Source organism: Oncorhynchus mykiss, chromosome 4, assembly GCF_013265735.2.
Source record: "Oncorhynchus mykiss isolate Arlee chromosome 4, USDA_OmykA_1.1, whole genome shotgun sequence".
Taxonomy (NCBI): Eukaryota; Metazoa; Chordata; class Actinopteri; order Salmoniformes; family Salmonidae; genus Oncorhynchus; species Oncorhynchus mykiss.
This window is the reverse complement of record NC_048568.1, coordinates 38623476-38651424: the sequence shown is the minus strand read 5'-3', so window position 1 is coordinate 38651424 and position 27949 is coordinate 38623476. Positions and strand designations below refer to the sequence as shown.

The 27949-nt window shown below is 45.8% G+C and overlaps 1 protein-coding gene and 2 long non-coding RNA genes across 6 annotated transcripts; 2 read left to right on the top strand and 1 right to left on the bottom strand.

The window, feature by feature from the left end:
• Window positions 1-362: 362 nt before the first annotated feature.
• Window positions 363-25209, bottom strand: thbs1b (thrombospondin 1b). Of its 2 annotated transcripts, XM_036976230.1 has the most exons (22): window positions 25025-25209; window positions 24753-24836; window positions 23959-24518; window positions 23590-23665; window positions 21742-21834; window positions 20865-20974; window positions 20313-20438; window positions 16910-17006; window positions 15033-15206; window positions 14569-14745; window positions 14075-14248; window positions 12968-13248; window positions 12083-12301; window positions 11763-11870; window positions 10684-10843; window positions 8406-8524; window positions 2510-2744; window positions 2008-2235; window positions 1537-1808; window positions 1308-1405; window positions 967-1106; window positions 363-811 (listed from the first exon to the last, which is right to left on the bottom strand). In XM_036976230.1, the coding sequence occupies exons 2-22, from the start codon at window positions 24814-24816 to the stop codon at window positions 804-806; spliced, it is 3519 nt and encodes a 1172-aa protein (XP_036832125.1). In that variant the 5' UTR covers window positions 24817-24836; window positions 25025-25209; the 3' UTR covers window positions 363-803. The 2 variants fall into 2 exon arrangements, with proteins under 2 accessions (XP_036832125.1, XP_036832124.1); XM_036976229.1 differs by lacking the exon at window positions 363-811 and having other exon boundaries at window positions 953-1106.
• Window positions 8806-9288, top strand: LOC118964473. The gene is made up of 3 exons (XR_005051531.1): window positions 8806-9019; window positions 9069-9148; window positions 9229-9288. It is a non-coding gene; the product is annotated as an uncharacterized LOC118964473 (long non-coding RNA).
• On the top strand, window positions 9343-10316 carry LOC118964472. 3 transcript variants are annotated; one of them, XR_005051530.1, is made up of 6 exons: window positions 9343-9405; window positions 9454-9597; window positions 9647-9758; window positions 9807-9950; window positions 10000-10111; window positions 10160-10316. It is a non-coding gene; the product is annotated as an uncharacterized LOC118964472 (long non-coding RNA). The 3 variants fall into 3 exon arrangements; XR_005051529.1 differs by lacking the exon at window positions 9343-9405 and having other exon boundaries at window positions 9434-9565; XR_005051528.1 differs by lacking the exon at window positions 9343-9405 and having other exon boundaries at window positions 9434-9597.
• Window positions 25210-27949: the final 2740 nt, after the last annotated feature.

The following is a 27949-nucleotide window of genomic DNA, read 5'->3' as shown; positions in this document are numbered from 1 at the left end:
CCCCACTTCCTCCTCTGAGCCCAACCCCCCCCCCCCACTTCCTCCTCTGAGCCCCCCCCCCCCCCCACTCCCACTTCCTCCTCTGAGCCCAAACCTCCACCACCCACTTCCTCCTCTGAGCCCAAACCCCCCCCACCTCCTCCTCTGAGCCCAACCCCCCCCACTTCCTGCTCTGAGCCCAAAACCCCCCCACTTCCTCCTCTAAGCCCAACCCCCCCCACTTCCTCCTCTGAGCCCAACCCCCCCCACACTTCCTCCTCTGAGCCCAACCCCCCCCCACCTCCTCCTCTGAGCTCAAAACCCCCCACTTCCTCAGAGTCGTATCGTTCAGAATCTACATCCGGGTAGATCTGTTTTTTTTAATAAACAGAACATCACATAGTCTTTCTTTGAAAACGTCCATTCCAGAAAACGAGATAAGGATAGAAAGAGAGAGAGAGAGAGAGAGATGTAAAGGTTTGGAAGTGCATAGTCGACTATGGGGAGCCTCTCCTGCGCAGAGCTGAATGAGGTCTTTAAGATCAGAGAGAGATCGGCCGGTCGGTGTCGTTGGTTGGTAACGTTGGTTGGTAACATTGGCCGGTCTCCCGTTCAGGCAAAGCAAATGGTTCTCTGTCCAACCAGTGTCAATTTAACCTGAGGCTGACCACACCAGGCCCTACCCCTCGGTCCCACCAGTGTGCGTGCCGCAGAAGTAAGAAGAGCAGAAAAAAAAAACAATCCCTGGACTTTTCATCTGAATACATATTGTTCATATTTATACAGAAAGGTGCATTGTTCCAAGAGCTTCTTGCTCCGTGCAATTACGCATCTGGAAAGAAAAAACACAAAGAACACAAGGCATTAGGTGAAGAGAAAGCGTTAAGTTGTGGTTAGGTACTTCACATAGGTCTATTGTGAAAGAAATGTCACTAAACAATTGCTGTTGGAGTTCTAGTAAGACATAGAAAGTTCATTGTTCCTTACCTCTGCATTCATACTTGAGGTCTGAGAAGTATACCATCTCTTGCGAGAAGACAAAGAGGCCTAGTCTTCCGCCTGCATACGTCTTGTCATATATGCTCCCAGAATCAGCCATGATCTTCTTCCCCTCGTACATGACCACTCTGACACAAAGATACAATGAGAAGATTTGTGAGATAAACTATGCTACGATACAAACACAGCCATTATGGAAAGTCTATAAAAGCAGTTTGACCAACGTTCTCCCAGGAGTAAAAGGTTTTAAAGTCAAGTAAGTCATGGGGTTTGTCTAGAGTCATTCTCAATCTCATAAATCTCCACCAGGCCAAGGCTTCAGTGGTTACCTGATGTGTCCTGTTCTTGGTCTGTGGATCAGGTGCCATCTGTAGGCTGTGAAGTCTTTCCAGCCAATGTTCTTCGGGTCGTGCCAAAGAGTCTTCACCTACAGAAGAAAGAAGAAACGTAGGGTTAAAGTTAGATGGCGTAGTCACCCTATACTCCCCAAGGTTTTTTCCTATGTGTGGGTATGTGGTATGTGTTCAGGCATGTAAGACGATAGGGGTTATTTCTTACCTGTCCTGGGGTGTTACCCGTGTGCCAGAGAGCGTTCCTGAGGTGCTCACCAGGTCCAGTAGTGGAGTTGACCACCTTGATGGACAGTCCTGAGTATCCCTGAGCCTTGGTGGGTTTGTTGTTCCAGTAGGTCTGTGTGATCTGCTTCCACATCACCACGTAGAACCTGGAGCTGGACTGGTAGCCGAACACAAAGCCGGCGTAGTCGTCATCTCGCTCTGTGTTGATGAAGAAGGTTCCACTGAAGTCCACCGAGTTGAACTCATCAAAACCTGGGAACGGGGAAACAGAGAAGACGAGAGTGAGAGGATGATCTTTTTTAGTTAGGGTTGGGTTGTTTTGAGATGTCCCAATGCATAGCATGTATCAATCAAGCCATCCAACAACCAGTCAACCAATTAACCAATCCATCTACTCACCCACCCACCCAACCAACCAACCAAACCAACCAATCCATCCAAATCCACTCACCAACAGCAATGCCAGGGTCACAGTTGACGGTCTGGACCAGCTCTTTGCCCTGATGTCTGACCACCCAGTTGGGGTCGATCTGGGACGTTCCCTTGGGGTCCAGGGGAACCATCTGGAACTTCCTGAAGTCCGTCTCGCTGATGTCAAAGTTCTCCGGACACACGTCGTAGATGTCAGGCACATTGTCTTGGTCAAAGTCATCTTTGCAAGCGTCTCCTCGACCATCACCTGGAAGAGATAGAAGACTTGATAAATAACACGTCTTAACATTAGGTAGATTAAAATTGATATCATGCACGTCCATGGTCATCAATCCTGGTCTTGAAGAGCTATAGGATGCAAAGGGTGTTTGTTATAGGCAAGAAGTAACAAAACTGATTCAAGTAACCACCTAATTGTTAAGCCAATTGATCAGTTGAAAAGGGTACTCAACTCTGAAGATTATGCTAAAGATTTCAGTCTACATTTTGCTCAAGATTTCCTCTCTTCTAGAGCCACTCACCATCGGAGTCGATCTGGTCAGGGTTGAAGGCCAATCTGCAGTTATCTTTCTCGTCTGGGATCCCGTCATTGTCATCATCGTGGTCGCAGGCGTCTCCCTTTCCGTCTTTGTCGTGGTCGGCCTGGTTAGCGTTGGGGATGTAGGGGCAGTTGTCCAGGTTGTTCTGGTGGCCATCTTCATCGATGTCCTGGTTGCTGTCACACTTATCTCCCACACGGTCGTCATCAGAGTCAACCTGTAGGGGTAAATGGAGATTGACGTTAGCATGCTAGCTGTTAGCGGTCAGAAGACATTGTCAGAAGACTTTAGATTCACCAGTCTGGTGGACACTGATATGGGATAAGTGCTGTGTTCCTCTCCTAGTTGGGTGACGTGTCCTTAGACACTGATCTAGGATCAGTTTTGTGCTTTCCAAACTAATGGTATACCTTAGGTTTAAGAAATTGGGGAAGGTGAGCTGATCCTAGATCTGTGCCTACGGGCAACTAACGGTAGCAATTATGATGACACTTACTCGCAGATGCTCATTTTATTTCCAGCTGTACCAGCTGTTCAACCAATCATCTCTTCAATATCTCCCCCTCTTCCTCCCCCGCTCCTCCTCCCCTCATCTTTTCATATTGGACTCCAATCCTTTAATTTACATCTGTACCAGCTGTTCAACCAATCATCTCTTCAATATCTCCCCCTCTTCCTCCCCCACTCCTCCTCCCCTCATCTTTTCATATTGGACTCCAATCCTTTAATTTACATCTGTACCAGCTGTTCAACCAATCATCTCTTCAATATCTCCCCCTCTTCCTCCCCCACTCCTCCTCCCCTCATCTTTTCATATTGGACTCCAATCCTTTAATTTACATCTGTACCAGCTGTTCAACCAATCATCTCTTCAATATCTCCTCCTCCTCCTCCCCCACTCCTCGTCCCCCACTCCTTCTTCCCCCTCCCCCTCCCCCTCTACTCTTCTTCCCCCCTCCTCGTCCCCCACTCCTCCTCCCCCTCCCCCTCCCCCTCTACTCCTTCTCCCCCTCTATTCTTCCTCCCCCACTCCTCCTCCCCCTCTACTCTTCCTCCCCACTCCTCGTCCCCCACTCCTCCTTCCCCCTCGCCCTCCCCCTCTACTCTTCCTCCCCCACTCCTCACCCCACCTCCTTTCATAATGGACTCCAATCACTCTCACCTCCTTTAAACCTGTCAAGATAATTATTTCATAATGGACTCCAATCACTCTCACCTCTTTAAACCTGTCAAGATAATTCTGGTGTCAATTTTAATCTGCTGACAATCAACCAACACTAAACACACCTCTTCTCTCCTCCTCCTCCTCCTCCTCCTCTCTTTTCCCTCCTGTCCTCCTTTATCCTCCCATCTCCCATCTGCTCTGCTAACGCCAGTAGGCCTATCTTTCCACAGACTGAAACATGCTAGACATTCCCCTGCAGATGGGAATCACCTGTGCCTGCTGCTTGGCAGGACTACACACATTACACAGTTTTTACAATCTCGCACGAGGAGAGGGACGGCGGGATGGAGGGAGGAAGGGATGGAAGGAGGAAAGAAAGGGAGCGATGGAGGGATGAAAAAATGCGGTAGGGAGGGAGGACTGGAGGGAGGACTGGAGGGAGGACTGGAGGGAGGACTGGAGGGAGGACTGGAGGGAGGACTGAAGGGAGGACTGGAGGGAGGACTGGAGGGAGGACTGAAGGGAGGACTGGAGGGAGGACTGGAGGGAGGACTGAAGGGAGGACTGGAGGGAGGACTGGAGGGAGGACTGGAGGGAGGACTGGAGGGAGGACTGAAGGGAGGACTGGAGGGAGGACTGGAGGGAGGACTGAAGGGAGGACTGGAGGGAGGACTGGAGGGAGGACTGAAGGGAGGACTGGAGGGAGGACTGGAGGGAGGACTGAAGGGAGGACTGGAGGGAGGACTGAAGGGAGGACTGGAGGGAGGACTGGAGGGAGGACTGAAGGGAGGACTGGAGGGAGGACTGGAGGGAGGACTGAAGGGAGGACTGGAGGGAGGTCTGGAGGGAGGACTGAAGGGAGGACTGGAGGGAGGACTGGAGGGAGGACTGAAGGGAGGACTGGAGGGAGGACTGGAGGAAGGACTGAAGGGAGGACTGGAGGGAGGACTGGAGGGAGGACTGAAGGGAGGACTGGAGGGAGGACTGGAGGGAGGACTGAAGGGAGGACTGGAGGGAGGACTGAAGGGAGGACTGGAGGGAGGACTGGAGGGAGGACTGAAGGGAGGACTGGAGGGAGGACTGGAGGGAGGACTGAAGGGAGGACTGGAGGGAGGACTGGAGGGAGGACTGGAGGGAGGACTGGAGGGAGGACTGGAGGGAGGACTGAAGGGAGGACTGGAGGGAGGACTGGAGGGAGGACTGAAGGGAGGACTGGAGGGAGGACTGGAGGGAGGACTGGAGGGAGGACTGGAGGGAGGACTGGAGGGAGGACTGGAGGGAGGACTGAAGGGAGGACTGGAGGTAGGACTGAAGGGAGGACTGGAGGGAGGACTGGAGGGAGGACTGAAGGGAGGACTGGAGGGAGGACTGGAGGGAGGACTGAAGGGAGGACTGGAGGGAGGACTGGAGGGAGGACTGGAGGGAGGACTGAAGGGAGGACTGGAGGGAGGACTGGAGGGAGGACTGGAGGGAGGACTGAAGGGAGGACTGGAGGGAGGACTGGAGGGAGGACTGAAGGGAGGACTGAAGGGAGGACTTGGAGGGAGGGATAGGATTTGTGTATATTCCCATTTCCCCCTAGATGAATCCCGTTGTAAGATACAGTCTAGTGATACAGTCTAGTGAAAGAGTCTAGTGATACAGTCTAGTGATACAGTCTAGTGATACAGTCTAGTGATACAGTCTAGTAAAACAGTCTAGTGATACAGTCTAGTGATACAGTCTAGTGATACAGTCTAGTGAAGCAGTCTAGACTGATGCAGTCTAGTGATACAGTCTACTGATACAGTCTACTGATACAGTCTAGCAAAACAGTCTAGTGGTAAAGTCTAGTGATGCAGTCTAGTGAAACAGTTTACTGATACAGTCTAGTGAAACAGTCTAGTGATACAGTCTAGTGATACAGTCTAGTGATACAGTCTAGTAAAACAGTCTAGTGATACAGTCTAGTGATACAGTCTAGTGATACAGTCTAGTGAAGCAGTCTAGACTGATGCAGTCTAGTGAAACAGTTTACTGATACAGTCTAGTGAAGCAGTCTAGTGATACAGTCTAGTGATACAGTCTAGTGATACAGTCTAGTGATGCAGTCTAGTGAAACAGTTTACTGATACAGTCTAGTGAAGCAGTCTAGTGATACAGTCTAGTGATACAGTCTAGTGATACAGTCTAGTGATACAGTCTAGTGAAGCAGTCTAGACTGATGCAGTCTAGTGATACAGTCTAGTGATACAGTCTACTGATACAGTCTAGCAAAACAGTCTAGTGGTACAGTCTAGTGATACAGTCTAGTAAAACAGTCTAGTGATACAGTCTAGTGATACAGTCTACTGATATAGTCTAGCAAAACAGTCTAGTGGTACAGTCTAGTGATACAGTCTAGTAAAACAGTCTAGTGGTACAGTCTAGTGAAGCAGTCTAGACTGATGCAGTCTAGTGATACAGTCTAGTGATACAGTCTACTGATACAGTCTAGCAAAACAGTCCAGTGATACAGTCTAGTAAAACAGTCTAGTAAAACAGTCTAGTAAAACAGTCTAGTAAAACAGTCTAGTGGTACAGTCTAGTGATGCAGTCTAGTGAAACAGTTTACTGATACAGTCTAGTGAAGCAGTCTAGTGATACAGTCTAGTGATACAGTCTAGTGATACAGTCTAGTAAAACAGTCTAGTGGTACAGTCTAGTGATACAGTCTAGTGATACAGTCTAGTGGTACAGTCTAGTGATACAGTCTAGTGATACAGTCTAGTGATACAGTCTAGTGAAGCAGTCTAGTGATACAGTCTAGTAAAACAGTCTAGTGATACAGTCTAGTGATACAGTCTAGTGATACAGTCTAGTGAAGCAGTCTAGACTGATGCAGTCTAGTGATACAGTCTACTGATACAGTCTACTGATACAGTCTAGCAAAACAGTCTAGTGGTACAGTCTAGTGATACAGTCTAGTAAAACAGTCTAGTGATACAGTCTAGTGATGCAGTCTAATGATAGTCTAGTGATACAGTCTAGTAAAACAGTCTAGTAAAACAGTCTAGTGATACAGTCTAGTGATACAGTCTAGTGATACAGTCTAGTGAAGCAGTCTAGTGATACAGTCTACTGATACAGTCTACTGATACAGTCTAGTAAAATAGTCTAGTGGTACAGTCTAGTGATACAGTCTAGTAAAACAGTCTAGTGATACAGTCTAGTGATACAGTCTAGTAAAACAGTCTAGTGATACAGTCTAGTGATACAGTATAGTAAAACAGTCTAGTGATACAGTCTAGTGATACAGTCTAGTGATGCAGTCTAATGATAGTCTAGTGATACAGTCTAGTAAAACAGTCTAGTAAAACAGTCTAGTAAAACAGTCTAGTGGTACAGTCTAGTGATGCAGTCTAGTGAAACAGTTTACTGATACAGTCTAGTGAAGCAGTCTAGTGATACAGTCTAGTGATACAGTCTAGTGAAGCAGTCTAGTGATACAGTCTAGTGATACAGTCTAGTGGTACAGTCTAGTGATGCAGTCTTGTGATACAGTCTAGTGATACAGTCTAGTGATACAGTCTAGTGATACAGTCTAGTGAAGCAGTCTAGTGATACAGTCTACTGATACAGTCTACTGATACAGTCTAGTGATACAGTCTAGTGATACAGTCTAGTGGTACAGTCTAGTGATACAGTCTAGTGATACAGTCTAGTGAAACAGTCTTGTGATACTGTTTAGTGATACAGTCTAGCGCTACCCACAGCTACCCGTTACAGCTACCCACTACAGCTATCCATTACAGCTACTCATTACAGCTACCCATTACAGCTACTCATTACAGCTACCCGTTACAGCTACCCATTACAGCTACCCATTATAGCTACCCATTACAGCTACCCGTTACAGCTACTCGTTACAGCTACCCGTTACAGCTACTCATTACAGCTACTCATTACAGCTACCCGTTACAGCTACCCATTATAGCTACCCATTACAGCTACCCGTTACAGCTACCCATTACAGCTACCCACTACAGCTACCCATTACAGCTGCCCATTACAGCTACCCATTACAGCTACCCATTACAGCTACTCATTACAGCTACCCATTACAGCTACCCATTACAGCTACTCATTACAGCTACTCATTACAGCTACTCATTACAGCTACCCATTACAGCTACTCATTACAGCTACCCATTACAGCTACTCATTACAGCTCTCACACAACAGAGTGTTCTTCCTGAATGACAGACATGCCCCACCAGACAGATGTATGCAAATTAGAGGTGTTTGTGACAGTGGCATGCATGTGTACCCGTACGCTCATGCATTTCTGTCTGCACACATTTGTTGTGGGTGTGTGTGTATGTGTGTGTGTATGTGTATATGTGTGTGTGTGTGTGTGTGTGTGTGTGTGTGTGTGTGTGTGTGTGTGTGTGTGTGTGTGTGTGTGTGTGTGTGTGTGTGTGTGTGTGTGTGTATGTATGTGTGTATGTGTGTGTATGTGTGTGTGTGTGTATGTGTGTGTGTGTGTGTGTGCGTGTGTGTGTGTGTGTGTGTGTGTGTGTGTGTGTGTGTGTGTGTGTGTGTGTGTGTGTATGTATGTGTGTATGTGTGTGTATGTGTGTGTGTGTGTATGTGTGTGTGTGTTTGTGTGCGTGTGCGTGTGCGTGTGTGTGTGCGTGTGCGCGTGTGTGTGTGTGTGTGTGTAGAATGGGTTGTGAGTGTACGTATACACACCTGGTCAGGGTTGTGTTCCAGAGGACAGTTGTCACACATGTCTCCCACACCGTCCAGGTCGGTGTCTCTCTGGTCCACGTTGTAGACGTACGGGCAGTTGTCTTTCTCATTCAGAATGCCTGTTGGACCAATCGCAGTAGTTGTTATTCAGGATGAGATGAGGAAGGTGTTGTTGTTATTCAGGATGAGATGAGGAAGGTGTTGTTGTTATTCAGGATCAGATGAGGAAGGTGAGGGAAAACCTAGCCGTTGTTGTTATTCGGGATGAGATGAGGAAGGTGTTGTTGTTATTCAGGACCAGATGAGGAAGGTGAGGGAAAACCTAGCCGTTGTTGTTATTCAGGATGAGATGATGAAGGTGTTGTTGTTATTCAGGATGAGATGAGGAAGGTGAGGGAAAACCTAGCCGTTGTTGTTATTCAGGATGAGATGAGGAAGGTGTTGTTGTTATTCAGGATGAGATGAGGAAGGTGTTGTTGTTATTCAGGATGAGATGAGGAAGGTGAGGGAAAACCTAGCCGTTGTTGTTATTCAGGATGAGATGAGGAAGGTGTTGTTGTTATTCAGGATGAGATGAGGAAGGTGTTGTTGTTATTCAGGATGAGATGAGGAAGGTGAGGGAAAACCTAGCCTATTGTTGTTATTCAGGATGAGATGAGGAAGGTGTTGTTGTTATTCAGGATGAGATGAGGAAGGTGAGGGAAAACCTAGCCGTTGTTGTTATTCAGGATGAGATGAGGAAGGTGTTGTTGTTATTCAGGATCAGATGAGGAAGGTGAGGGAAAACCTAGCCGTTGTTGTTATTCAGGATGAGATGAGGAAGGTGTTGTTGTTATTCAGGATGAGATGAGGAAGGTGTTGTTGTTATTCAGGATGAGATGAGGAAGGTGAGGGAAAACCTAGCCTATTGTTGTTATTCAGGATGAGATGAGGAAGGTGTTGTTGTTATTCAGAATGAGATGAGGAAGGTGTTGTTGTTATTCAGGATGAGATGAGGAAGGTGAGGGAAAACCTAGCCGTTGTTGTTATTCAGGATGAGATGAGGAAGGTGTTGTTGTTATTCAGGATCAGATGAGGAAGGTGAGGGAAAACCTAGCCGTTGTTGTTATTCAGGATGAGATGAGGAAGGTGTTGTTGTTATTCAGGATGAGATGAGGAAGGTGTTGTTGTTATTCAGGATGAGATGAGGAAGGTGAGGGAAAACCTAGCCTATTGTTGTTATTCAGGATGAGATGAGGAAGGTGTTGTTGTTATTCAGGATGAGATGAGGAAGGTGAGGGAAAACCTAGCCGTTGTTGTTATTCAGGATGAGATGAGGAAGGTGTTGTTGTTATTCAGGATGAGATGAGGAAGGTGAGGGAAAACCTAGCCGTTGTTGTTATTCAGGATGAGATGAGGAAGGTGTTGTTGTTATTCAGGATCAGATGAGGAAGGTGAGGGAAAACCTAGCCGTTGTTGTTATTCAGGATGAGATGAGGAAGGTGTTGTTGTTATTCAGGATGAGATGAGGAAGGTGTTGTTGTTATTCAGGATGAGATGAGGAAGGTGAGGGAAAACCTAGCCTATTGTTGTTATTCAGGATGAGATGAGGAAGGTGTTGTTGTTATTCAGGATGAGATGAGGAAGGTGAGGGAAAACCTAGCCGTTGTTGTTATTCAGGATGAGATGAGGAAGGTGTTGTTGTTATTCAGGATGAGATGAGGAAGGTGAGGGAAAACCTAGCCGTTGTTGTTATTCAGGATGAGATGAGGAAGGTGTTGTTGTTATTCAGGATGAGATGAGGAAGGTGTTGTTGTTATTCAGGATGAGATGAGGAAGGTGTTGTTGTTATTCAGGATGAGATGAGGAAGGTGTTGTTGTTATTCAGGATGAGATGAGGAAGGTGTTGTTGTTATTCAGGATGAGATGAGGAAGGTGGAGTAATCTAAAAAAAAATAATATCTAAATGTGGGTGAACTGGTGTCTCTAGGGCAATTCAGAAAGGTGATTGAGGACCTTTTTACTGAAGAACAGGTTTGTTCTCTATGATTGTGTTTTCTACCTCTGTTGTGTTCTCCGTGTTTCTACACCTGCATCGCTTGCTGTTTGGGGTTTTAGGCTGGGTTTCTGTCCAGCACTTTGAGATATCAGCTGATGTACGAAGGGCTATAAAAATTAATTTGATTTGATTTGATTTGTTGTGCTCTTTGTAGCGAGTTGATGCCTAGATGTTCTATAGCGCCTATATTATACAGAACAGGATTCAAATAGGGGACAACTAAGCAAGTTTGAGTCTCACCATCTCCATCAATGTCCACAGAGCAGGCGTCTCCTTCCCCGTTGTTGTCTGTGTCGGTCTGGTCAGGGTTGCTGTTGTAAGGACAGTTATCACAACGATCTCCAATATCATCTCTGTCATAGTCGTATTGCCTGGGGTTGTACACGAACGGACAGTTATCCTGTAGAGAGAGAGAGAGAGAGAGAGAGCGAGAGAGAGAGAGAGAGAGAGAGAGAAGCAGAGAGAGGGAGGAGGAAGAGAGGGAGAGAGGGAGAGGGTGAGAGACAGAGGGAGAAGGAAAGGGAGACAGAAGGGGAAAGGGAGAGGGAAGCAGAGACAGAGACAGAGAGAGAGAGAGAGAGAGAGAGAGAGAGAGAGAGAGAGATAAAGGGAGAGAGAGAGGGAAAGGGAGAGAGGCAGAGAGAAAGGGAGAGAGAGACAGAGAGAGAGATAGGGAGAGAGAGAGAGAGAGAGAGAGAGAGAGAGAGAGAGAGAGAGAGAGAGAGAGAGAGCAAGAGAGAGAGAGAGGGGGAAAGGGAGAGAGAGGGCACAGTTCAGTTACTAGAATAATAAACCCAGTGTCCACTGCTCAGGAAAACATCTCTGACATGATATATTAACTTGCTGTGGTCTGTGTACCCTGCAGAGAGAGAGGGTGGATGAAAGTGAGTCTTATATTTAGGCCCCGTCCCATATATAAGGTTAGGACTAGCATATTACACTGCGTCTCATTCAGAGTGTTACCTCAGTGTTGGAATTTGAGGTTTGGCTCTGAGGGCAAATAAACGCTTGCTTTCTGCTCAGTTGTTTTATTTCACAGCATGAATGATGAATGTAAAACCACAATCATGGCCCACTGCCAAATCTGAACACACACACACACACACACACACACACACACACACACACACACACACACACACACACACACACACACACACACACACACACACACACACACACACACACACACACACACACACACACACACATTCAGCATAACCTGAAAAAATATGAATTATATTTGTCTCAGTAAGGGGTGGGGACTTCAGACCTTCAATTACTGAATGAATGAATGAGGTAATCACTTCCTCACTTACCCTGTCGTCAGCAATACCATCATTGTCATCATCGTTGTCACAAGCGTCACCAACACCATCCTTGTCGTAGTCTTCTTGGCCTGAGTTGGGAAGGTTGGGGCAGTTGTCCTACAAAAGAAAGTGTACACCATAAGGCCAAACAGTGCACACGATGAACAGTCCTGTCGGACAGTGAACGAACCACTCGTGTGTTTTCTGTAGAACATTATTGATCTGTGTAATAGTCATTATCAGCACATTATAAGGTATGTGAGTTCTTCTCTAGTTAAATAGCAAGCTGGGCCTTTTCAAGGACCTCTACATGTCAGGCTCCTGTATACCTTCTTGCAGTGGTAGGTGGCGTTCTCCACACAGACCAGGTCTTGGTTGGGCCATCCGTCCAGGTCCGTGTCCTCACCACAGATGTGTCCATTTCCAGCATAGCCAGGCTTACACTCACAGCGGTACATGGGGTCGGTAAATTGTCCCAGGTAGTTACAGCGGGCATTCTTGTTGCAGTCGTGGCTCCCATCCAGGCAGGGGTTACGTGGTGTACACACCTGGAGGGGGAGGAAGTGAAGAATTGATCAGACGAGCCAGGAAATGGATAACCTCCCAGCCTTTGTTTAGAGGACAACAATTGGCAGTATGATCGGGACAGAGAAAAGCATAGCTTTTTCAAGGAATCTATGATCTTGTAAATTCTAAATTCTAAATTCCTAATTCTAAATTCCTAATTCCTAATTCTAAATTCTAAATTCCTAATTCCTAATTCTAAATTCCTAATTCCTAATTCTAAATTCTAAATTCCTAATTCTAAATTCTAAATTCCTAATTCCTAATTCTAAATTCTAAATTCCTAATTCTAAATTCCTAATTCCTAAGTCTAAATTCTAAATTCCTAATTCCTAATTCTAAATTCCTAATTCCTAATTCTAAATTCTAAATTCCTAATTCTAAATTCTAAATTCCTAATTCCTAATCCTAAATTCCTAATTCCTAATTCTAAATTCCTAATTCCTAATTCTAAATTCCTAATTCCTAATTCCTAATTCTAAATTCCTAATTCCTAATTCTAAATTCTAAATTCCTAATTCTAAATTCTAAATTCCTAATTCTAAATTCTAAATTCCTAATTCCAAATTCCTAATTCTAAATTCTAAATCAGCTGACACCAGAGGTACGGTCTAAGAGGACAATCATCACAACACTTTACCAGTACTAACCTGTTTCTTGGCGGTGGCCTCCTCCACTCCCCTGCCGAAGGGCTGAGGTCCAGAGTAGCGTGCGGGACAGGGCAGACAGTTGTAACCAGGGTCAGTGTTCTCACAGCGGTGGACTCCGTTGAACACGAAGCAAGCGTCAGGAACCTCTTTGCACTCGTCAATGTCCTCGCACTTGATGCCATCACCAGAGTAAGCAGAGGGGCATTTTCCACACCTCCATGTTCCATCAGGGAAGCTGGTGCACTTGGTCCCAGGGAAGCAAGGGTTGGACAGACAGCCATCTGAGGAGAGAGACACGAGCTTGTAAGTACTGTGTACTGACTGCTTTAAGTACTAGTGTTAAGTTATACGTGTAAAAGTGTTTTATAAGCCCTAAAATCAATAAAAGCTTTAAAAGTAATAGTTTTAAAAGTGTTATTTTCACTTTAAAACGGTCTAAAACCTAACATTTGTGTAATCATTCACAGTACTTAGGTTTTAAGAGACATTGTATGCGTCTGAAATGGCACCCTATGCCCTATATAGTGCACTACTACCCTATAGGCCCTGGTCAAAAGTAGTGCACTACTATCCTATAGGCCCTGGTCAAAAGTAGTGCACTACTACCCTATAGGCCCTGGTCAAAAGTAGTGCACTACTATCCTATAGGCCCTGGTCTAAAGTAGTGCACTACTATCCTATAGGCCCTGGTCTAAAGTTGTGCACTACTATCCTATAGGTCCTGGTCAAAAGTAGTGCACTACTATCCTATAGGCCCTGGTCAAAAGTAGTGCACTACTACCCTATAGGCCCTGTTCAAAAGTAGTGCACTACTACCCTATAGGCCCTGGTCAAAAGTAGTGCACTACTACCCTATAGGTCCTGGTCAAAAGTAGTGCACTACTACCCTATAGGCCCTGGTCTAAAGTAGTGCACTACTATCCTATAGGCCCTGGTCAAAAGTAGTGCACTACTATCCTATAGGTCCTGGTCAAAAGTAGTGCACTACTACCCTATAGGCCCTGGTCTAAAGTAGTGCACTACTACCCTATAGGCCCTGGTCAAAAGTAGCGCACTATATAGGGAATAGGGTGTCATTTCGGACACAACCAGTGTCCTGCTACTCACCGATGGGACAGGCGTTCTTGTTGCACTGCTGAGTGGCCTTGGAGTCACCCTGGCACTCCTTACCACCATATTTAGGGGCGGGGTCGTTGCAGAGGCGTTTACGTGTCTGAGCTCCTCCCCCACAGGTGGCAGAGCAGGTATCCCATAGCGACCAGGGTCCCCAGTTACCGTTGACTGAAGGGGAAGTAAAGAGACAGAGGTTTCAATACAGGTGTGACTGTTGTGCTCTTCATGATGGTAGGGCATTTTGCAATGCCATCTTTGTTTCTGCAATAGCCAACTCCTTGGTCGTTGACTTGCCAAACAAGGAACAAATACAGACTGCAATTGAGTCTAAATGACAGGGTACCACATGAAAGAGGATGAGGATGTTCATTTGACTGCAAATATTTCAGGGTGTGAGGTGCATGAAAAAGCCTTTGACTAATGTCAAATGATCACAATGACATGTGAACCAGGTCTTGTTCTTAAAACCCTTGACTAATGGTACTTACTTGGGCAGGGTGACTTGGTGCACTTCTCAGTCTGTCTTCCTTCTCCTTGGCAGTCCTTGCCTTCCAGCTGGGGTGTGGGGGAGTTGCAGAGGCGGATACGGGTGATGACACCCGCCCCACAGGTGACCGAGCAGGATGACCAGGGGGACCAGTGGCTCCAGGCACCGTCCTGCTTGACTGGAGGGTCACAGGAGCAGAGGTTAGGGGTCAGGGGTCAATGAGACGCTTGGTTATGGGTCAATGTTAAATCAAAACAGATTAAGAGAAGTTTAAAGTTAAACGGCATTGTTGCTCTGTGGAGTCACAGCTGGCTGATCTGCAGCTGAATGCTTAGATGTGGTCCATCGTTTCTGTCACCATCAATACAAGTTGGCGATAAAAGTATGTGAAACAAGTTTCTATGTGACAATTGATGAATGTGATTTGGTCGGTAGATTTGAATGTGTATAGAATACTGAACTCACAGCGTTTGTCACACTCCTGAAGGTAGCAGTCCCTGGTTTGGACCGAGGTTCCCTCGCAGTTGTTGTTGATGCGGTCGCAGGAGCGGCCTCTCTGCTGAATTCCCCGCCCACAAGACACGGAACAGTGGGTCCATTCAGACCAGAGGGACCATCCATCCTCCGCATAGTCACTCGCTATGGAGAGAGAGAGAGAGGGGAGGAAGAGAGGGAGAAAGAGAGAGAAGGAGGGAGAAAAGGGAGGGAGAGAGAGAAGGAGGGAGAGAAGGGAGGGAGAGGAGGAAGGGAGGAAGAGAGGGAGAGAGAGAGAGAAGGAGGGAGAGAAGGGAGGGAGAGGAGGAAGGGAGGAAGAGAGGGCGAGAGAGAGAGAAGGAGGGAGAGAAGGGAGGGAGAGGAGGAAGGGAGGAAGAGAGGGAGAGAGAGAGAGAGAGAGAGGGGTGGAAGAGAGGGAGAAAGAGAGAGAAGGAGGGAGAGAGGGAGAAAGAGAGAGAAGGAGGGAGAGAAGGGAGGGAGAGGAGGAAGGGAGGAAGAGAGGGAGAGAGAGAGAGTGGAGGGAGAGAGGAGAGGGAGAGAGGGAGACAATGAGAGGGCTTATTGGACTGCAGAGACCACAAGCCCCCCCCACCCCACCCCACCCTTCGCAGTAAATTAGGGTTAAAAGCTCTTAAGGTTATTAGAACTCCGGTCTAATGTACGTGATTTAGCCCTGGGATGAGTGTATGTGTTTGTGTGTGCCTGTGTGTGTGTGTGTGTGTCGCCTGTGCATGTCTGTGTGTGTGTGTGCCTGTGTGTGTGCCTGTGTGTGTGTGTGTGTCGCCTGTGCATGTGTGTGCCTGTGTGTGTGTGTGTGTGTCGCCTGTGCATGTCTGTGTCCATGTGTGTGTGTGTCGCCTGTGCATGTCTGTGTCCATGTGTGTGTGTGTGTGTGCCTGTGTGTTGGTAGAGTTAAAGAGACGGCCTCCCCTGGGAGTTCAGGAGAGTTAGAGAGGCCAAAGGGAAGTGGGTAAAAATGGGAAAGTCCGTCTAAGAAGCTGAATGCACAGTGATCCCCATTGACTGCTGTTACTTGTAAAAAAGGAAACCAGGGACCATGTCATAACGTTGTCCAAGGTACTGATGAGTGTGGTTGTCTGCCTTTCTTTAGGTTGTAGGGGCCACTGCGGCCCAGCCCTCTTAGGTATGTGGAAAATGTCTAGGATGCATTTGGTAAACAGAGACATTTTCCATCCCACTTAAACCAATTTGTCCCAATTATAGCCATTACAAGCCGAAGATTAAAGATGTTTTGGGTGGATGTTTTTCGTGTCTTCATTAAACACACTGTGTAAACATTCACTGTGCAGGGTGGGAAAAGTATGTGAACCCTTGGATTTAATAACTAGTTGACCCTCCTTCGGCAGCAATAATCTCAACCAAACGTTTTCTGTGGTTGCTGATCAGACCTGCACAATGGTCAGGAGGAAATTTGGACCATTCCTCTATACAGTGTTCTGACACATAACAGCCTTTTCATACATTAACAAGCTAGGAGATTTAAATCACCCTTAAAATGAATTTGTTTTTCTTGAATAGAAACTTTTACGCCGAGAAAATGTTGGCGGCTTCATACTTTATTTGGCAAATAGAATCCGAGTAGATGGCAGTAAATGGAGTGCCGTTTAAATGGCCTGTTTGTCTTAAAGACATTAAAGGACAACTCAGGCTATCAATGGCTTTAGAATAGAATAAACCTCTGGTTCGTAATACTGTATATAGACTTCCTTGATCCTGAGGTGAACCTTTGTTTGTGCAGGTATGTTACTTATTGTATGGAGTTGGAACCACACAAATAGAACCATAGAATCAGAACCAATCATTGTAATTCTAGGGTCGGAACTCACGTGTTCCACAGCGCGGGCAGCACTCTCCATCGGGCACGGTTGCGTTGGCACACGGGATCAGGGGGCAGGAGATCTTACGGCACACGGTGGCAGAGTTCTACAAAAAAGGGGCGGAGACAAAGAATCACAAGGAATCAGGACGTTAATGACATACAGTAAGTTCCCCCTTTTCTGCACCTGGACCAACTTGGGTCAGTACAATGAGAGCCAGAGACCCCCTGTGGACCAATCAGCACCTGCCCACTGGGTCAATACAATGAGAGCCAGAGACCCCCTGTGGACCAATCAGCACCTGCCCACTGGGTCAATACAATGAGAGCCAGAGACCCCCTGTGGACCAATCAGCACCTGCCCACTGGGTCAATACAATGAGAGCCAGAGACCCCCTGTGGACCAATCAGCACCTGCCCACTGGGTCAATACAATGAGAGCCAGAGACCCCCTATGGACCAATCAGCACCTGCCCACTGGGTCAATACAATGAGAGCCAGAGACCCCCTGTGGACCAATCAGCACCTGCCCACTGGGTCAGGGTAGTAGGAATACGGCCAAACAGTCGGTGGAGGGTTGAACTGGGCACTGACGACCCCAAAAAATAAAACATCTATCTACCAAAAGAAGGGCATTAGTTTGCCTTGATGGACAGAACATTCAATATGTCTGTCTAATGAAGCATACTAACATCCTGGCCAGTTGATTCACAGATCAAGAGAGCCCATGAGCCAAGGGGATTACGAGGAGAAAGGTGATACGGCTGGCAGAGCAGATTTGCCTGCAGCAGTTTTTATTGAATACAGTAGCACTCTGTGTCTTCCTGTCTGTGGGCCACTTGTCTGAGCTAAAGCTCTGTTTTAAATATGTTGTTAATTAGAGATGAGGAGCTGCTGAGAAGAGCTGAGGAGGTAATTAGAGACGAGGAGCTGCTGAGAAGAGCTGAGGAGGTAATTAGAGACGAGGAGCTGCTGAGAAGAGCTGAGGAGGTAATTAGAGACGAGGAGCTGCTGAGAAGTGCTGAGGAGGTAATTAGAGACGAGGAGGTAATTAGAGATGAGGAGGTAATTAGAGATGAGGAGCTGCTGAGAAGAGCTGAGGAGGTAATTAGAGATGAGGAGCTGCTGAGAAGTGCTGAGGAGGTAATTAGAGATGAGGAGGTAATTAGAGATGAGGAGCTGCTGAGAAGAGCTGAGGAGGTAATTAGAGACGAGGAGCTGCTGAGAAGAGCTGAGGAGGTAATTAGAGACGAGGAGCTGCTGAGAAGAGCTGAGGAGGTAATTAGAGATGAGGAGGTAATTAGAGATGAGGAGCTGCTGAGAAGAGCTGAGGAGGTAATTAGAGACGAGGAGCTGCTGAGAAGAGCTGAGGAGGTAATTAGAGACGAGGAGCTGCTGAGAAGAGCTGAGGAGGTAATTAGAGACAAGGAGCTGCTGAGAAGAGTTGAGGAGGTAATTAGAGATGAGGAGGTAATTAGAGGTGAGGAGGTAATTAGAGATGAGGAGCTGCTGAGAAGAGCTGAGGAGGTAATTAGAGACGAGGAGCTGCTGAGAAGAGCTGAGGAGGTAATTAGAGATGAGGAGGTAATTAGAGATGAGGAGCTGCTGAGAAGAGCTGAGGAGGTAATTAGAGACGAGGAGCTGCTGAGAAGAGCTGAGGAGGTAATTAGAGACGAGGAGCTGCTGAGAAGAGCTGAGGAGGTAATTAGAGACAAGGAGCTGCTGAGAAGAGTTGAGGAGGTAATTAGAGATGAGGAGGTAATTAGAGGTGAGGAGGTAATTAGAGATGAGGAGCTGCTGAGAAGAGCTGAGGAGGTAATTAGAGACGAGGAGCTGCTGAGAAGAGCTGAGGAGGTAATTAGAGATGAGGAGGTAATTAGAGATGAGGAGCTGCTGAGAAGAGCTGAGAGGTAATTAGAGATGAGGAGGTAATTAGAGATGAGGAGCTGCTGAGAAGAGCTGAGAGGTAATTAGAGATGAGGAGCTGCTGAGAAGAGCTGAGGAGGTAATTAGAGACGAGGAGCTGCTGAGAAGAGCTGAGGAGGTAATTAGAGATGAGGAGCTGCTGAGAAGAGCTGAGGAGGTAATTAGAGATGAGGAGCTGCTGAGAAGAGTTGAGGAGGTAATTAGAGATGAGGAGGTAATTAGAGATGAGGAGCTGCTGAGAAGAGCCGAGGAGGTAATTAGAGATGAGGAGGTAATTAGAGATGAGGAGGTAATTAGAGAATAGGAGGTAATTAGAGATGAGGAGGTAATTAGAGATGAGGAGGTGCTGAGAAGAGCTGAGAGGTAATTAGAGATGAGGAGCTGCTGAGAAGAGCTGAGGAGGTAATTAGAGACGAGGAGCTGCTGAGAAGAGCTGAGGAGGTAATTAGAGACGAGGAGCTGCTGAGAAGAGCTGAGGAGGTAATTAGAGATGAGGAGCTGCTGAGAAGAGCTGAGGAGGTAATTAGAGATGAGGAGCTGCTGAGAAGAGTTGAGGAGGTAATTAGAGATGAGGAGGTAATTAGAGATGAGGAGCTGCTGAGAAGAGCTGAGGAGGTAATTAGAGATGAGGAGGTAATTAGAGATGAGGAGGTAATTAGAGAATAGGAGGTAATTAGAGATGAGGAGGTAATTAGAGATGAGGAGGTAATTAGAGATGAGGAGGTAATTAGAGAATAGGAGGTAATTAGAGATGAGGAGGTAATTAGAGATGAGGAGGTAATTAGAGATGAGGAGGTAATTAGAGATGAGGAGGTAATTAGAGAATAGGAGGTAATTAGAGATGAGGAGGTAATTAGAGATGAGGAGGTAATTAGAGATGAGGAGGTAATTAGAGATGAGGAGGTAATTAGAGATGAGGAGGTAATTAGAGATGAGGAGGTAATTAGAGATGAGGAGGTAATTAGAGATGAGGAGGTAATTAGAGAATAGGAGGTAATTAGAGATGAGGAGGTAATTAGAGATGAGGAGGTAATTAGAGATGAGGAGGTAATTAGAGATGAGGAGGTAATTAGAGATGAGGAGGTGCCCTATTCTCTTTATGATGCACTACTTTTGACCAGGGCCTATGGTGGGCCTGTTCAGGCTCTGTTTGTTCACTAGAGTGGTGAGCCATGCATGGTCACTTCACTACAGCACCCACTGTTGGCTTGTTGGCTTGATGCCAGCCTCTTCCTCCAACCCAATTACTGTCCAGATGACAGACAGGTTTTGAGTAGCGAGCGGGCACTTGCTGAGTGGGGATGAGTATGTGTTTGCAAGTGCCTGTCTGAGAGTGCAAACGTAGGTGCGTGCACACACACACACACACACACACACACACACACACACACACACACACACACACACACACACACACACACACGCACACACACACACACCCCACTACCCTCCCCATCCACACAAACTCTCTCGACTTCGGCCCTTACTTGACAAGTGCACTCGGTACAGTCGTCAACGGTCCACTCGGCCTTGTTCTTGTGGACGATGCCGTTGTGCAGACAGACTCCACTGTGGATCCCAACTCTGTTCATCAAAAACTTGTTCTCGTCCGTCTGAAGGAGACAGGAAGGAAGGAAGCATACACTCCTATATGAATACTGGATGAGAAAGGGTTTCAAATGCAGACACTGTTTCACTCTTCAGTTGTCAATAGCCCAAGTGGTTTGAAAAAGAGATTCAGGTCTTTGAGAATTATTTTCCCCACCTCACACTGGTTTAGCATTAAGAAGCCTTTCAAAGGAAAGCTAGTTAGAAAAGCATACCTAATTTGATTTAATCAATGAACTAACATGCAGTTTGACAGACTAGCCAGAGTTGGTGCTGGTAGGCCAGTATGCTAAGCAAGGCCCACATGCAGTGACTGACAAACAGTTTGTTGCAGAGTATCATGCGACAGACAGACAGACAGACAGACAGACAGACAGACAGACAGACAGACAGACAGACATCTGGTTCAGGAGTCATGTGTGTTTCCTCACCACTTTGCGTAGCTCATTGGACAGCTCCTTCACCACCACTCCCAGCCCCTTCAATTCCTTGAACATGCCAGCCAGGTCCTCGCAGGAGAACCCACAGATCATCTGCAGGTCTGGAGGGAGGGAAAACACAGAGATATATGGAGATATGTGAATTCTATGGGAAATACAGTTTCACTATCAATGTACATGAAGGCTTCCAGACTAATGTTCAACTCCCTAAAGCTTCAGACAACTGCTGACAGTAGAATAGAATAGAATAATTTACTTTCTTCTAATACTTCTATGCTTCTATGCTGTTCTATGCTGTTCTATTCCATACTGTTCTATTCTATGCTGTTATATTCTATGCTGTTCTATTCTATTTTATGCTGTTTTATTTTTTCTATGTTGTTTTATTCTATTTTTTGCTCTTCTATTCTATTCTATGATGTTCTGTTCTATTCTATGCTGTTCTATTCTATGCTGTTCTATTCTATTCTATGCTGTCCTATTCTATGCTGTTATATTCTATTCTATGCTGTTCTGTTCTATTCTGTATATGGAACCCTTTTCGGGAGAGTTTAACAGGGTTTATACAGGGTTTATACAGGGTTTATACAGGGTTTATACAGGGTTTATACAGGGTTCATACAGGGTTTATACAGGGTTTATACAGGGTTTATACAGGGTTTATACAGGGTTCATACAGGGTTTATACAGGGTTTATACAGGGTTTATACAGGGTTTATACAGGGTTTATACAGGGTTCATACAGGGTTTATACAGGGTTTATACAGGGTTTATACAGGGTTTATACAGGGTTTATACAGGGTTTATACAGGGTTTATACAGGGTTTATACAGGGTTTATAACAATAAGCAGCAGCAGTTGTGTTTACCTTTAGTTTTGTGGCCAGTGTAGTCCGTCCTAATGGCAGGGCTGGACCCATTGATGGTGTCGTCGATAAGGACGATCTCATCAGTCAGAACAGCTGAGGGAGGGAGGGAGATGAGGGGGAGAAGGAGGAAGGGAGAGGGAGGGAGGGAGAGGGAGGGAGGGAGGGGGAAGGAGGGGGAGGGGATAGAGGGGAGAGGGGAGAGGGAGGGAGAGTGGAAAGAGAGGAAGCGAGGGGGGGAGGGAGACAGGGGAAAAGGAGTGAGACAGAGTAGGGTGGGAGGAAGAGGGAGGACGAGGGAGGAAGAGGGAGGAAGAGGGAGGAAGGGAGAAACAAAAAGAGAGACTGTTTAGAGCAATGTAAACTGTAATGGCAATACCCACTAGACCACAGCAGACCACAGCAGACCATAGCAGACCACAGCAGACCACAGCAGACCACAACAGACCACAGCAGACCACAGCAGACCACAACAGACCACAGCAGACCACAGCAGACCACAGTAGACCACAGCAGACCACAGCCGACCACAGCAGACCACAGCAGACCACAGCGGACCACAACAGACCACAACAGACCACAACAGACCACAGCAGACCACAGCAGACCACAACAGACCACAGCAGACCACAACAGACCACAACAGACCACAGCAGACCACAACAGACCACAGCAGACCACAACAGACCACAGCAGACCACAGCAGACCACATCAGACCACAACAGACCACAGCAGACCACAGCAGACCACAACAGACCACAGCAGACCACAGCAGACCACAACAGACCACAACACACCACAACAGACCACAACAGACCACAACAGACCACAACAGACCACAACAGACCACAGCAGACCACAGCAGACCACAACAGACCACAGCAGACCACAGCAGACCACAACAGACCACAGCAGACCACAACAGACCACAGCAGACCACAGCAGACCACAGCAGACCACAGCAGAACACAACAGACTACAGCAGACCACAGCAGACCACAACAGACCACAACACACCACAACAGACCACAACAGACCACAACAGACCACAACAGACCACAGCAGACCACAGCAGACCACAGCAGACCACAGCAGACCACAGCAGACCACAACAGACCACAGCAGACCACAGCAGACCACAGCAGACCACAGCAGACCACAACAGACCACAACACACCACAGCAGACCACAACAGACCACAACAGACCACAGCAGACCACAGCAGACCACAGCAGACCACAGCAGACCACAACAGACCACAGCAGACCACAGCAGACCACAACAGACCACAACACACCACAGCAGACCACAACAGACCACAACAGACCACAACAGACCACAGCAGACCACAACAGACCACAGCAGACCACAGCAGACCACAACAGACCACAGCAGACCACAGCAGACCACAACAGACCACAGCAGACCACAGCAGACCACAGCAGACCACAACAGACCACAATAGACCACAGCAGACCACAGCAGACCACAACAGACCACAACAGACACACTGTCCCCAGGGCTCATTGGTGATATAAGGGTGGATGATATGTAACTACACTCAGTTGAGTGAATACAGAACATTACAGCCTCATACTATCTTGGATCACAATGAAGTTAATGAGTTAATGTGCCCAGCCCTGAGGAGGCATTGAAGTGCTTGTAAACTTCAGCTTTCCCATGGCAACATAAACGTGAATTTGTTAGCAACTTTCCCGTGACAGTTAATAACTCAGCTCTTAAACAATCACACGCATGTCTTATAGAATGCTTGGTAGCTTTAGAATAACAACCAGTGGCGCATGGGTAAACACGCAAATATGCTTTCTGTTCATGATTAGGCTACTTACAGTTTTGACATCCCTTGTTGCGCAGAATCGCGTCCAAAGTGGTTCCAAAGACGAAGCGCACGTTTTGGAGCACCCCCTGCGAGAATCAATATCCATTTTAGCTCGAGTATTTCAGTCACTGTCATTCGACATTTACTCAACAAATATAGGACTTTATGGATCATACAAGGATTTCCAATATGGTGTACCGTATCCATTTTATGGATGGGTCTATAGGTTTTATGCACATCATTTTGTATTAATTTAAGTGTCACACAATACTAAATTCAACACTTACTAACATCTAAAACAACTCGATCACTTAAATCATCTGTGTCCATTATGTGTAATGCCGTGCGTCATGTGCTCTGCGCTCCGCGCTCCACTTACCATGAACCGGTCCTTCACCGCTCCCTTCCCGATCCTGAGGCGCGCTGTGGCGGGAGTCTCCTGAGTGAGGATGCTCTGGATGGGAGCGTCCAGTTCCGCCGTGTTCACCTCCTCACAGCCAACATATAGCTGCGCCCGGTCCTCCTGCACGAACAGCGTAATATTCTTCCAGTGGCCCGTCGCCAAGTCCACATCTTCTATCGAGACCACCTGTTGCTTATTAACGGTGGAGAAAACCACATCCAGGGTGTTCGCTTTTCCATTCGAGACAATCTCGAACACTGCTCCTGATCCGTCCCGCTTCTCCACGGTCAAGAGGGAGCCCCTGGTCCGCTTGAACTGCTTGAAGTTAAGCAGGAGGAGGAAGCCCCTCTCGGCATGGATGGAATCGATGAGGTCCCTGAAGGAGCTCTCGGGGAGCTCGGGGATCAGGTCCGGGTTGAGGATCTTGTAGGCGGGACTGTATGGGTCGTCGCCCTTCACTAGGGTCACTCCGTGGTTCTTCTTGGAGACTTGGACCAGCTCGAACAGGTCGTACACGCTATTGTCGTCTCGGTTCTCTGTGGGAGGGACATGGGAATGAGTGGGAGCAATTAGTCTTTATCTGCATGTCTTTGGAATTTATTATTTTTGTTGTGCGGAATGAAGTCTAAAGTTTGTCCAACGCAATCAATAAATTAAAGGGATAATATATATATATTTTTTTAAAGTTTTAAGTTCATGGAGTTTTAAGTTGAAGCGTTAGAAACTCCGTTAATTCTAGACAAACATACAGTATCAGACAAGCATCTCACCTGCAACTCGTACGCTCTCGCAGGTCAAAAGCATCAACAGCAGAAATATTCCTGTCAACTTCATGATGAAACTCTGTTTTTTCCCTATGAAAAACAGCAAATAAAGTCAACCACTTTTCACAAAAGTTCATATTTACACATAACATTTAAATATAATAATAAACAATAATCCAAACGCATATTATTATTTACTATAATAAGACAATATTAGAAAAATATGTCTTGATATAGGCTGGATTCGTTGAAAGAAAATCGAAATATTGTTAACCCACCTGTTGAATGAAAACAGCAGAGAGAAACAGTCAAATAGAAATCCAATAATAATCCACAAGATAAAAACAATTTCTTGTTAATTTCTAATGGAAAGGAGTCCGATATAAGATGCAGAAAGTACGTTTCTTGTCTTGCTTTAATTGAACGGCAAAATCTTCTCTCTGGTATCTGAAGCTAAGAACCTAACTGTAAGCCAGGGGACAAAGTACTATTTAAATAGTTTCATGACATTCCTAAGAACGCGTCTCGCCCAATCAGATGGTGGAAGGGAAAAGGGATGAGCTTATGGTCTTACCTCACAGCAAGTAGAGCCGCTGGAGCGCACTGAGTCCCATTCAGACGCGCACAAGGGGAGAGGGGAGATAGAAAAAAACGCGCCACATTCCACAGGCCGAATTCCATGACCGGATCCATACCTTTACTAGACCATCATTTCCGGTTATTGGTTTACTCATCAGTTTGAAATGTTCTCGGAAAAAAATAAAATAATAATAATAATATTCTCTATCTTTAAACCTTTTTGCTCATGTTTGATTAAGTTTATGCTTAATTCTTACACTTGCTTATCAATAGTGGTCTCACCAAAATAGGTAACTGATTATCAGTGTTATTTTCTTATGGAGAAAGTTGGATTAATATGGAAATGTGAATCAATTCCTAGAGCGAAAATATGGTCTTATTTATTCACCAGACAGGCTTCAGGAATTTGCGAGAGGATGCTCAGTCAGTCAATTGGGAAAAAAATGTTTTATTCCACGCTGCTGTTCCAAGTTTGTCCGCTAGAAGCCGTGGTGAGTTCACTAGAGAGGCGCCGAGGCCTGTGCTGCAATCATATGAATGAGAGAACGACTGGATTTGTGAATCAATTCACACACACACACAGATGTGCTGTACTATTGACGTTTGAATATGAATTGAATGCACGTATATGAGGTTATTTTAAGATGGCACCACTTTTTTACCAATTCATATATTACAATCATATTTCATGTGACCAGTGCTGGTGAGGTACGACCTACATGTAGTTCAACTAGTAATTAAACTACATTGTACAGTGGCTTGGTTGGTAGTTGAACTAAATTCAAATCTAAGTAGTGTTATCAGTATTTAATGATTTTTCTGCCATGTAGGGGTGTAGCTAACTACTGGAACTACACACTACTTTTTGTGCAAAAAATAATATACGATTTATAACTTTTTCGGCATCAGACAGGCCTAATTCTCCCTTGAAATATAGTTTTTGTGTTTAATAGGTTAAATTACATTTTATATTAACATATGAGCCCAAAGTGATGTGTTTTCTAGCAATTTGTGATCATTGGCATTTCAGATGTACATATGAACTACTTATTCAAAGTAACTTTAGTTCAGTAAACTATATTTTCCTTGAGGGTAGCTGTGGTGTATCTTAATGTAATCCAGTGTAAAGTAATTGGTAGCTTGGTAAACTATTTTTTTCAGAGTAGCTTCCCCAAAACTGCATGTGACCTACGGCCTAAAATGCATTTGTGGATGTTCTGGACATAGTAATATATAGGATCTCTGTGGTTCTGGACATAGTAATATATAGGATCTCTGTGGTTCTGGACATAGTAATATAAAGGATCTCTGTGGTTCTGGACATAGTAATATATAGGATCTCTGTGGTTCTGGACATAGTAATATAAAGGATCTCTGTGGTTCTGGACATAGTAATATATAGGATCTCTGTGGTTCTGGACATAGTAATATAAAGGATCTCTGTGGTTCTGGACATAGTAATATATAGGATCTCTGTGGTTCTGGACATAGTAATATAAAGGATCTCTGTGGTTCTGGACATAGTAATATATAGGATCTCTGTGGTTCTGGACATAGTAATATAAAGGATCTCTGTGGTTCTGGACATAGTAATATAAAGGATCTCTGTGGTTCTGGACATAGTAATATATAGGATCTCTGTGGTTCTGGACATAGTAATATATAGGATCTCTGTGGTTCTGGACATAGTAATATAAAGGATCTCTGTGGTTCTGGACATAGTAATATAAAGGATCTCTGTGGTTCTGGACATAGTAATATAAAGGATCTCTGTGGTTCTGGACATAGTAATATATAGGATCTCTGTGGTTCTGGACATAGTAATATAAAGGATCTCTGTGGTTCTGGACATAGTAATATATAGGATCTCTGTGGTTCTGGACATAGTAATATATAGGATCTCTGTGGTTCTGGACATAGTAATATAAAGGATCTCTGTGGTTCTGGACATAGTAATATATAGGATCTCTGTGGTTCTGGACATAGTAATGTATAGGATCTTTGTGGTTCTGGACATAGTAATATAAAGGATCTTTGTGGTTCTGGACATAGTAATATATAGGATCTCTGTGGTTCTGGACATAGTAATGTATAGGATCTCTGTGGTTCTGGACATAGTAGCTCAGAGTAGCTTCCCCAAAACTGCATGTGACCTACGACCTAAATGCATTTGTGATTGTTCTGGACATAGTAATATATAGGATCTCTGTGGTTCTGGACATAGTAATATATAGGATCTCTGTGGTTCTGGACATAGTAATGTATAGGATCTTTGTGGTTCTGGACATAGTAATATATAGGATCTCTATAGGATTCGCAACCAGGGGAGGAAAGACCTTGGATCATTGTTACTCTAACTTCCGCGACGCATATAAGGCCCTGCCCCGCACCCCTTTCGGAAAAGCTGACCACGACTCCATTTTGTTGATCCCTGCCTACAGACAGAAACTAAAACAAGAGGCTCCCACGCTGAGGTCTGTCCAACGCTGGTCCGACCAAGCTGACTCCACACTCCAAGACTGCTTCCATCACGTGGACTGGGAGATGTTTCGTAATGCGTCAGATAACAACATTGACGAATACGCTGATTCGGTGTGCGAGTTCATTAGAACGTGCGTTGAAGA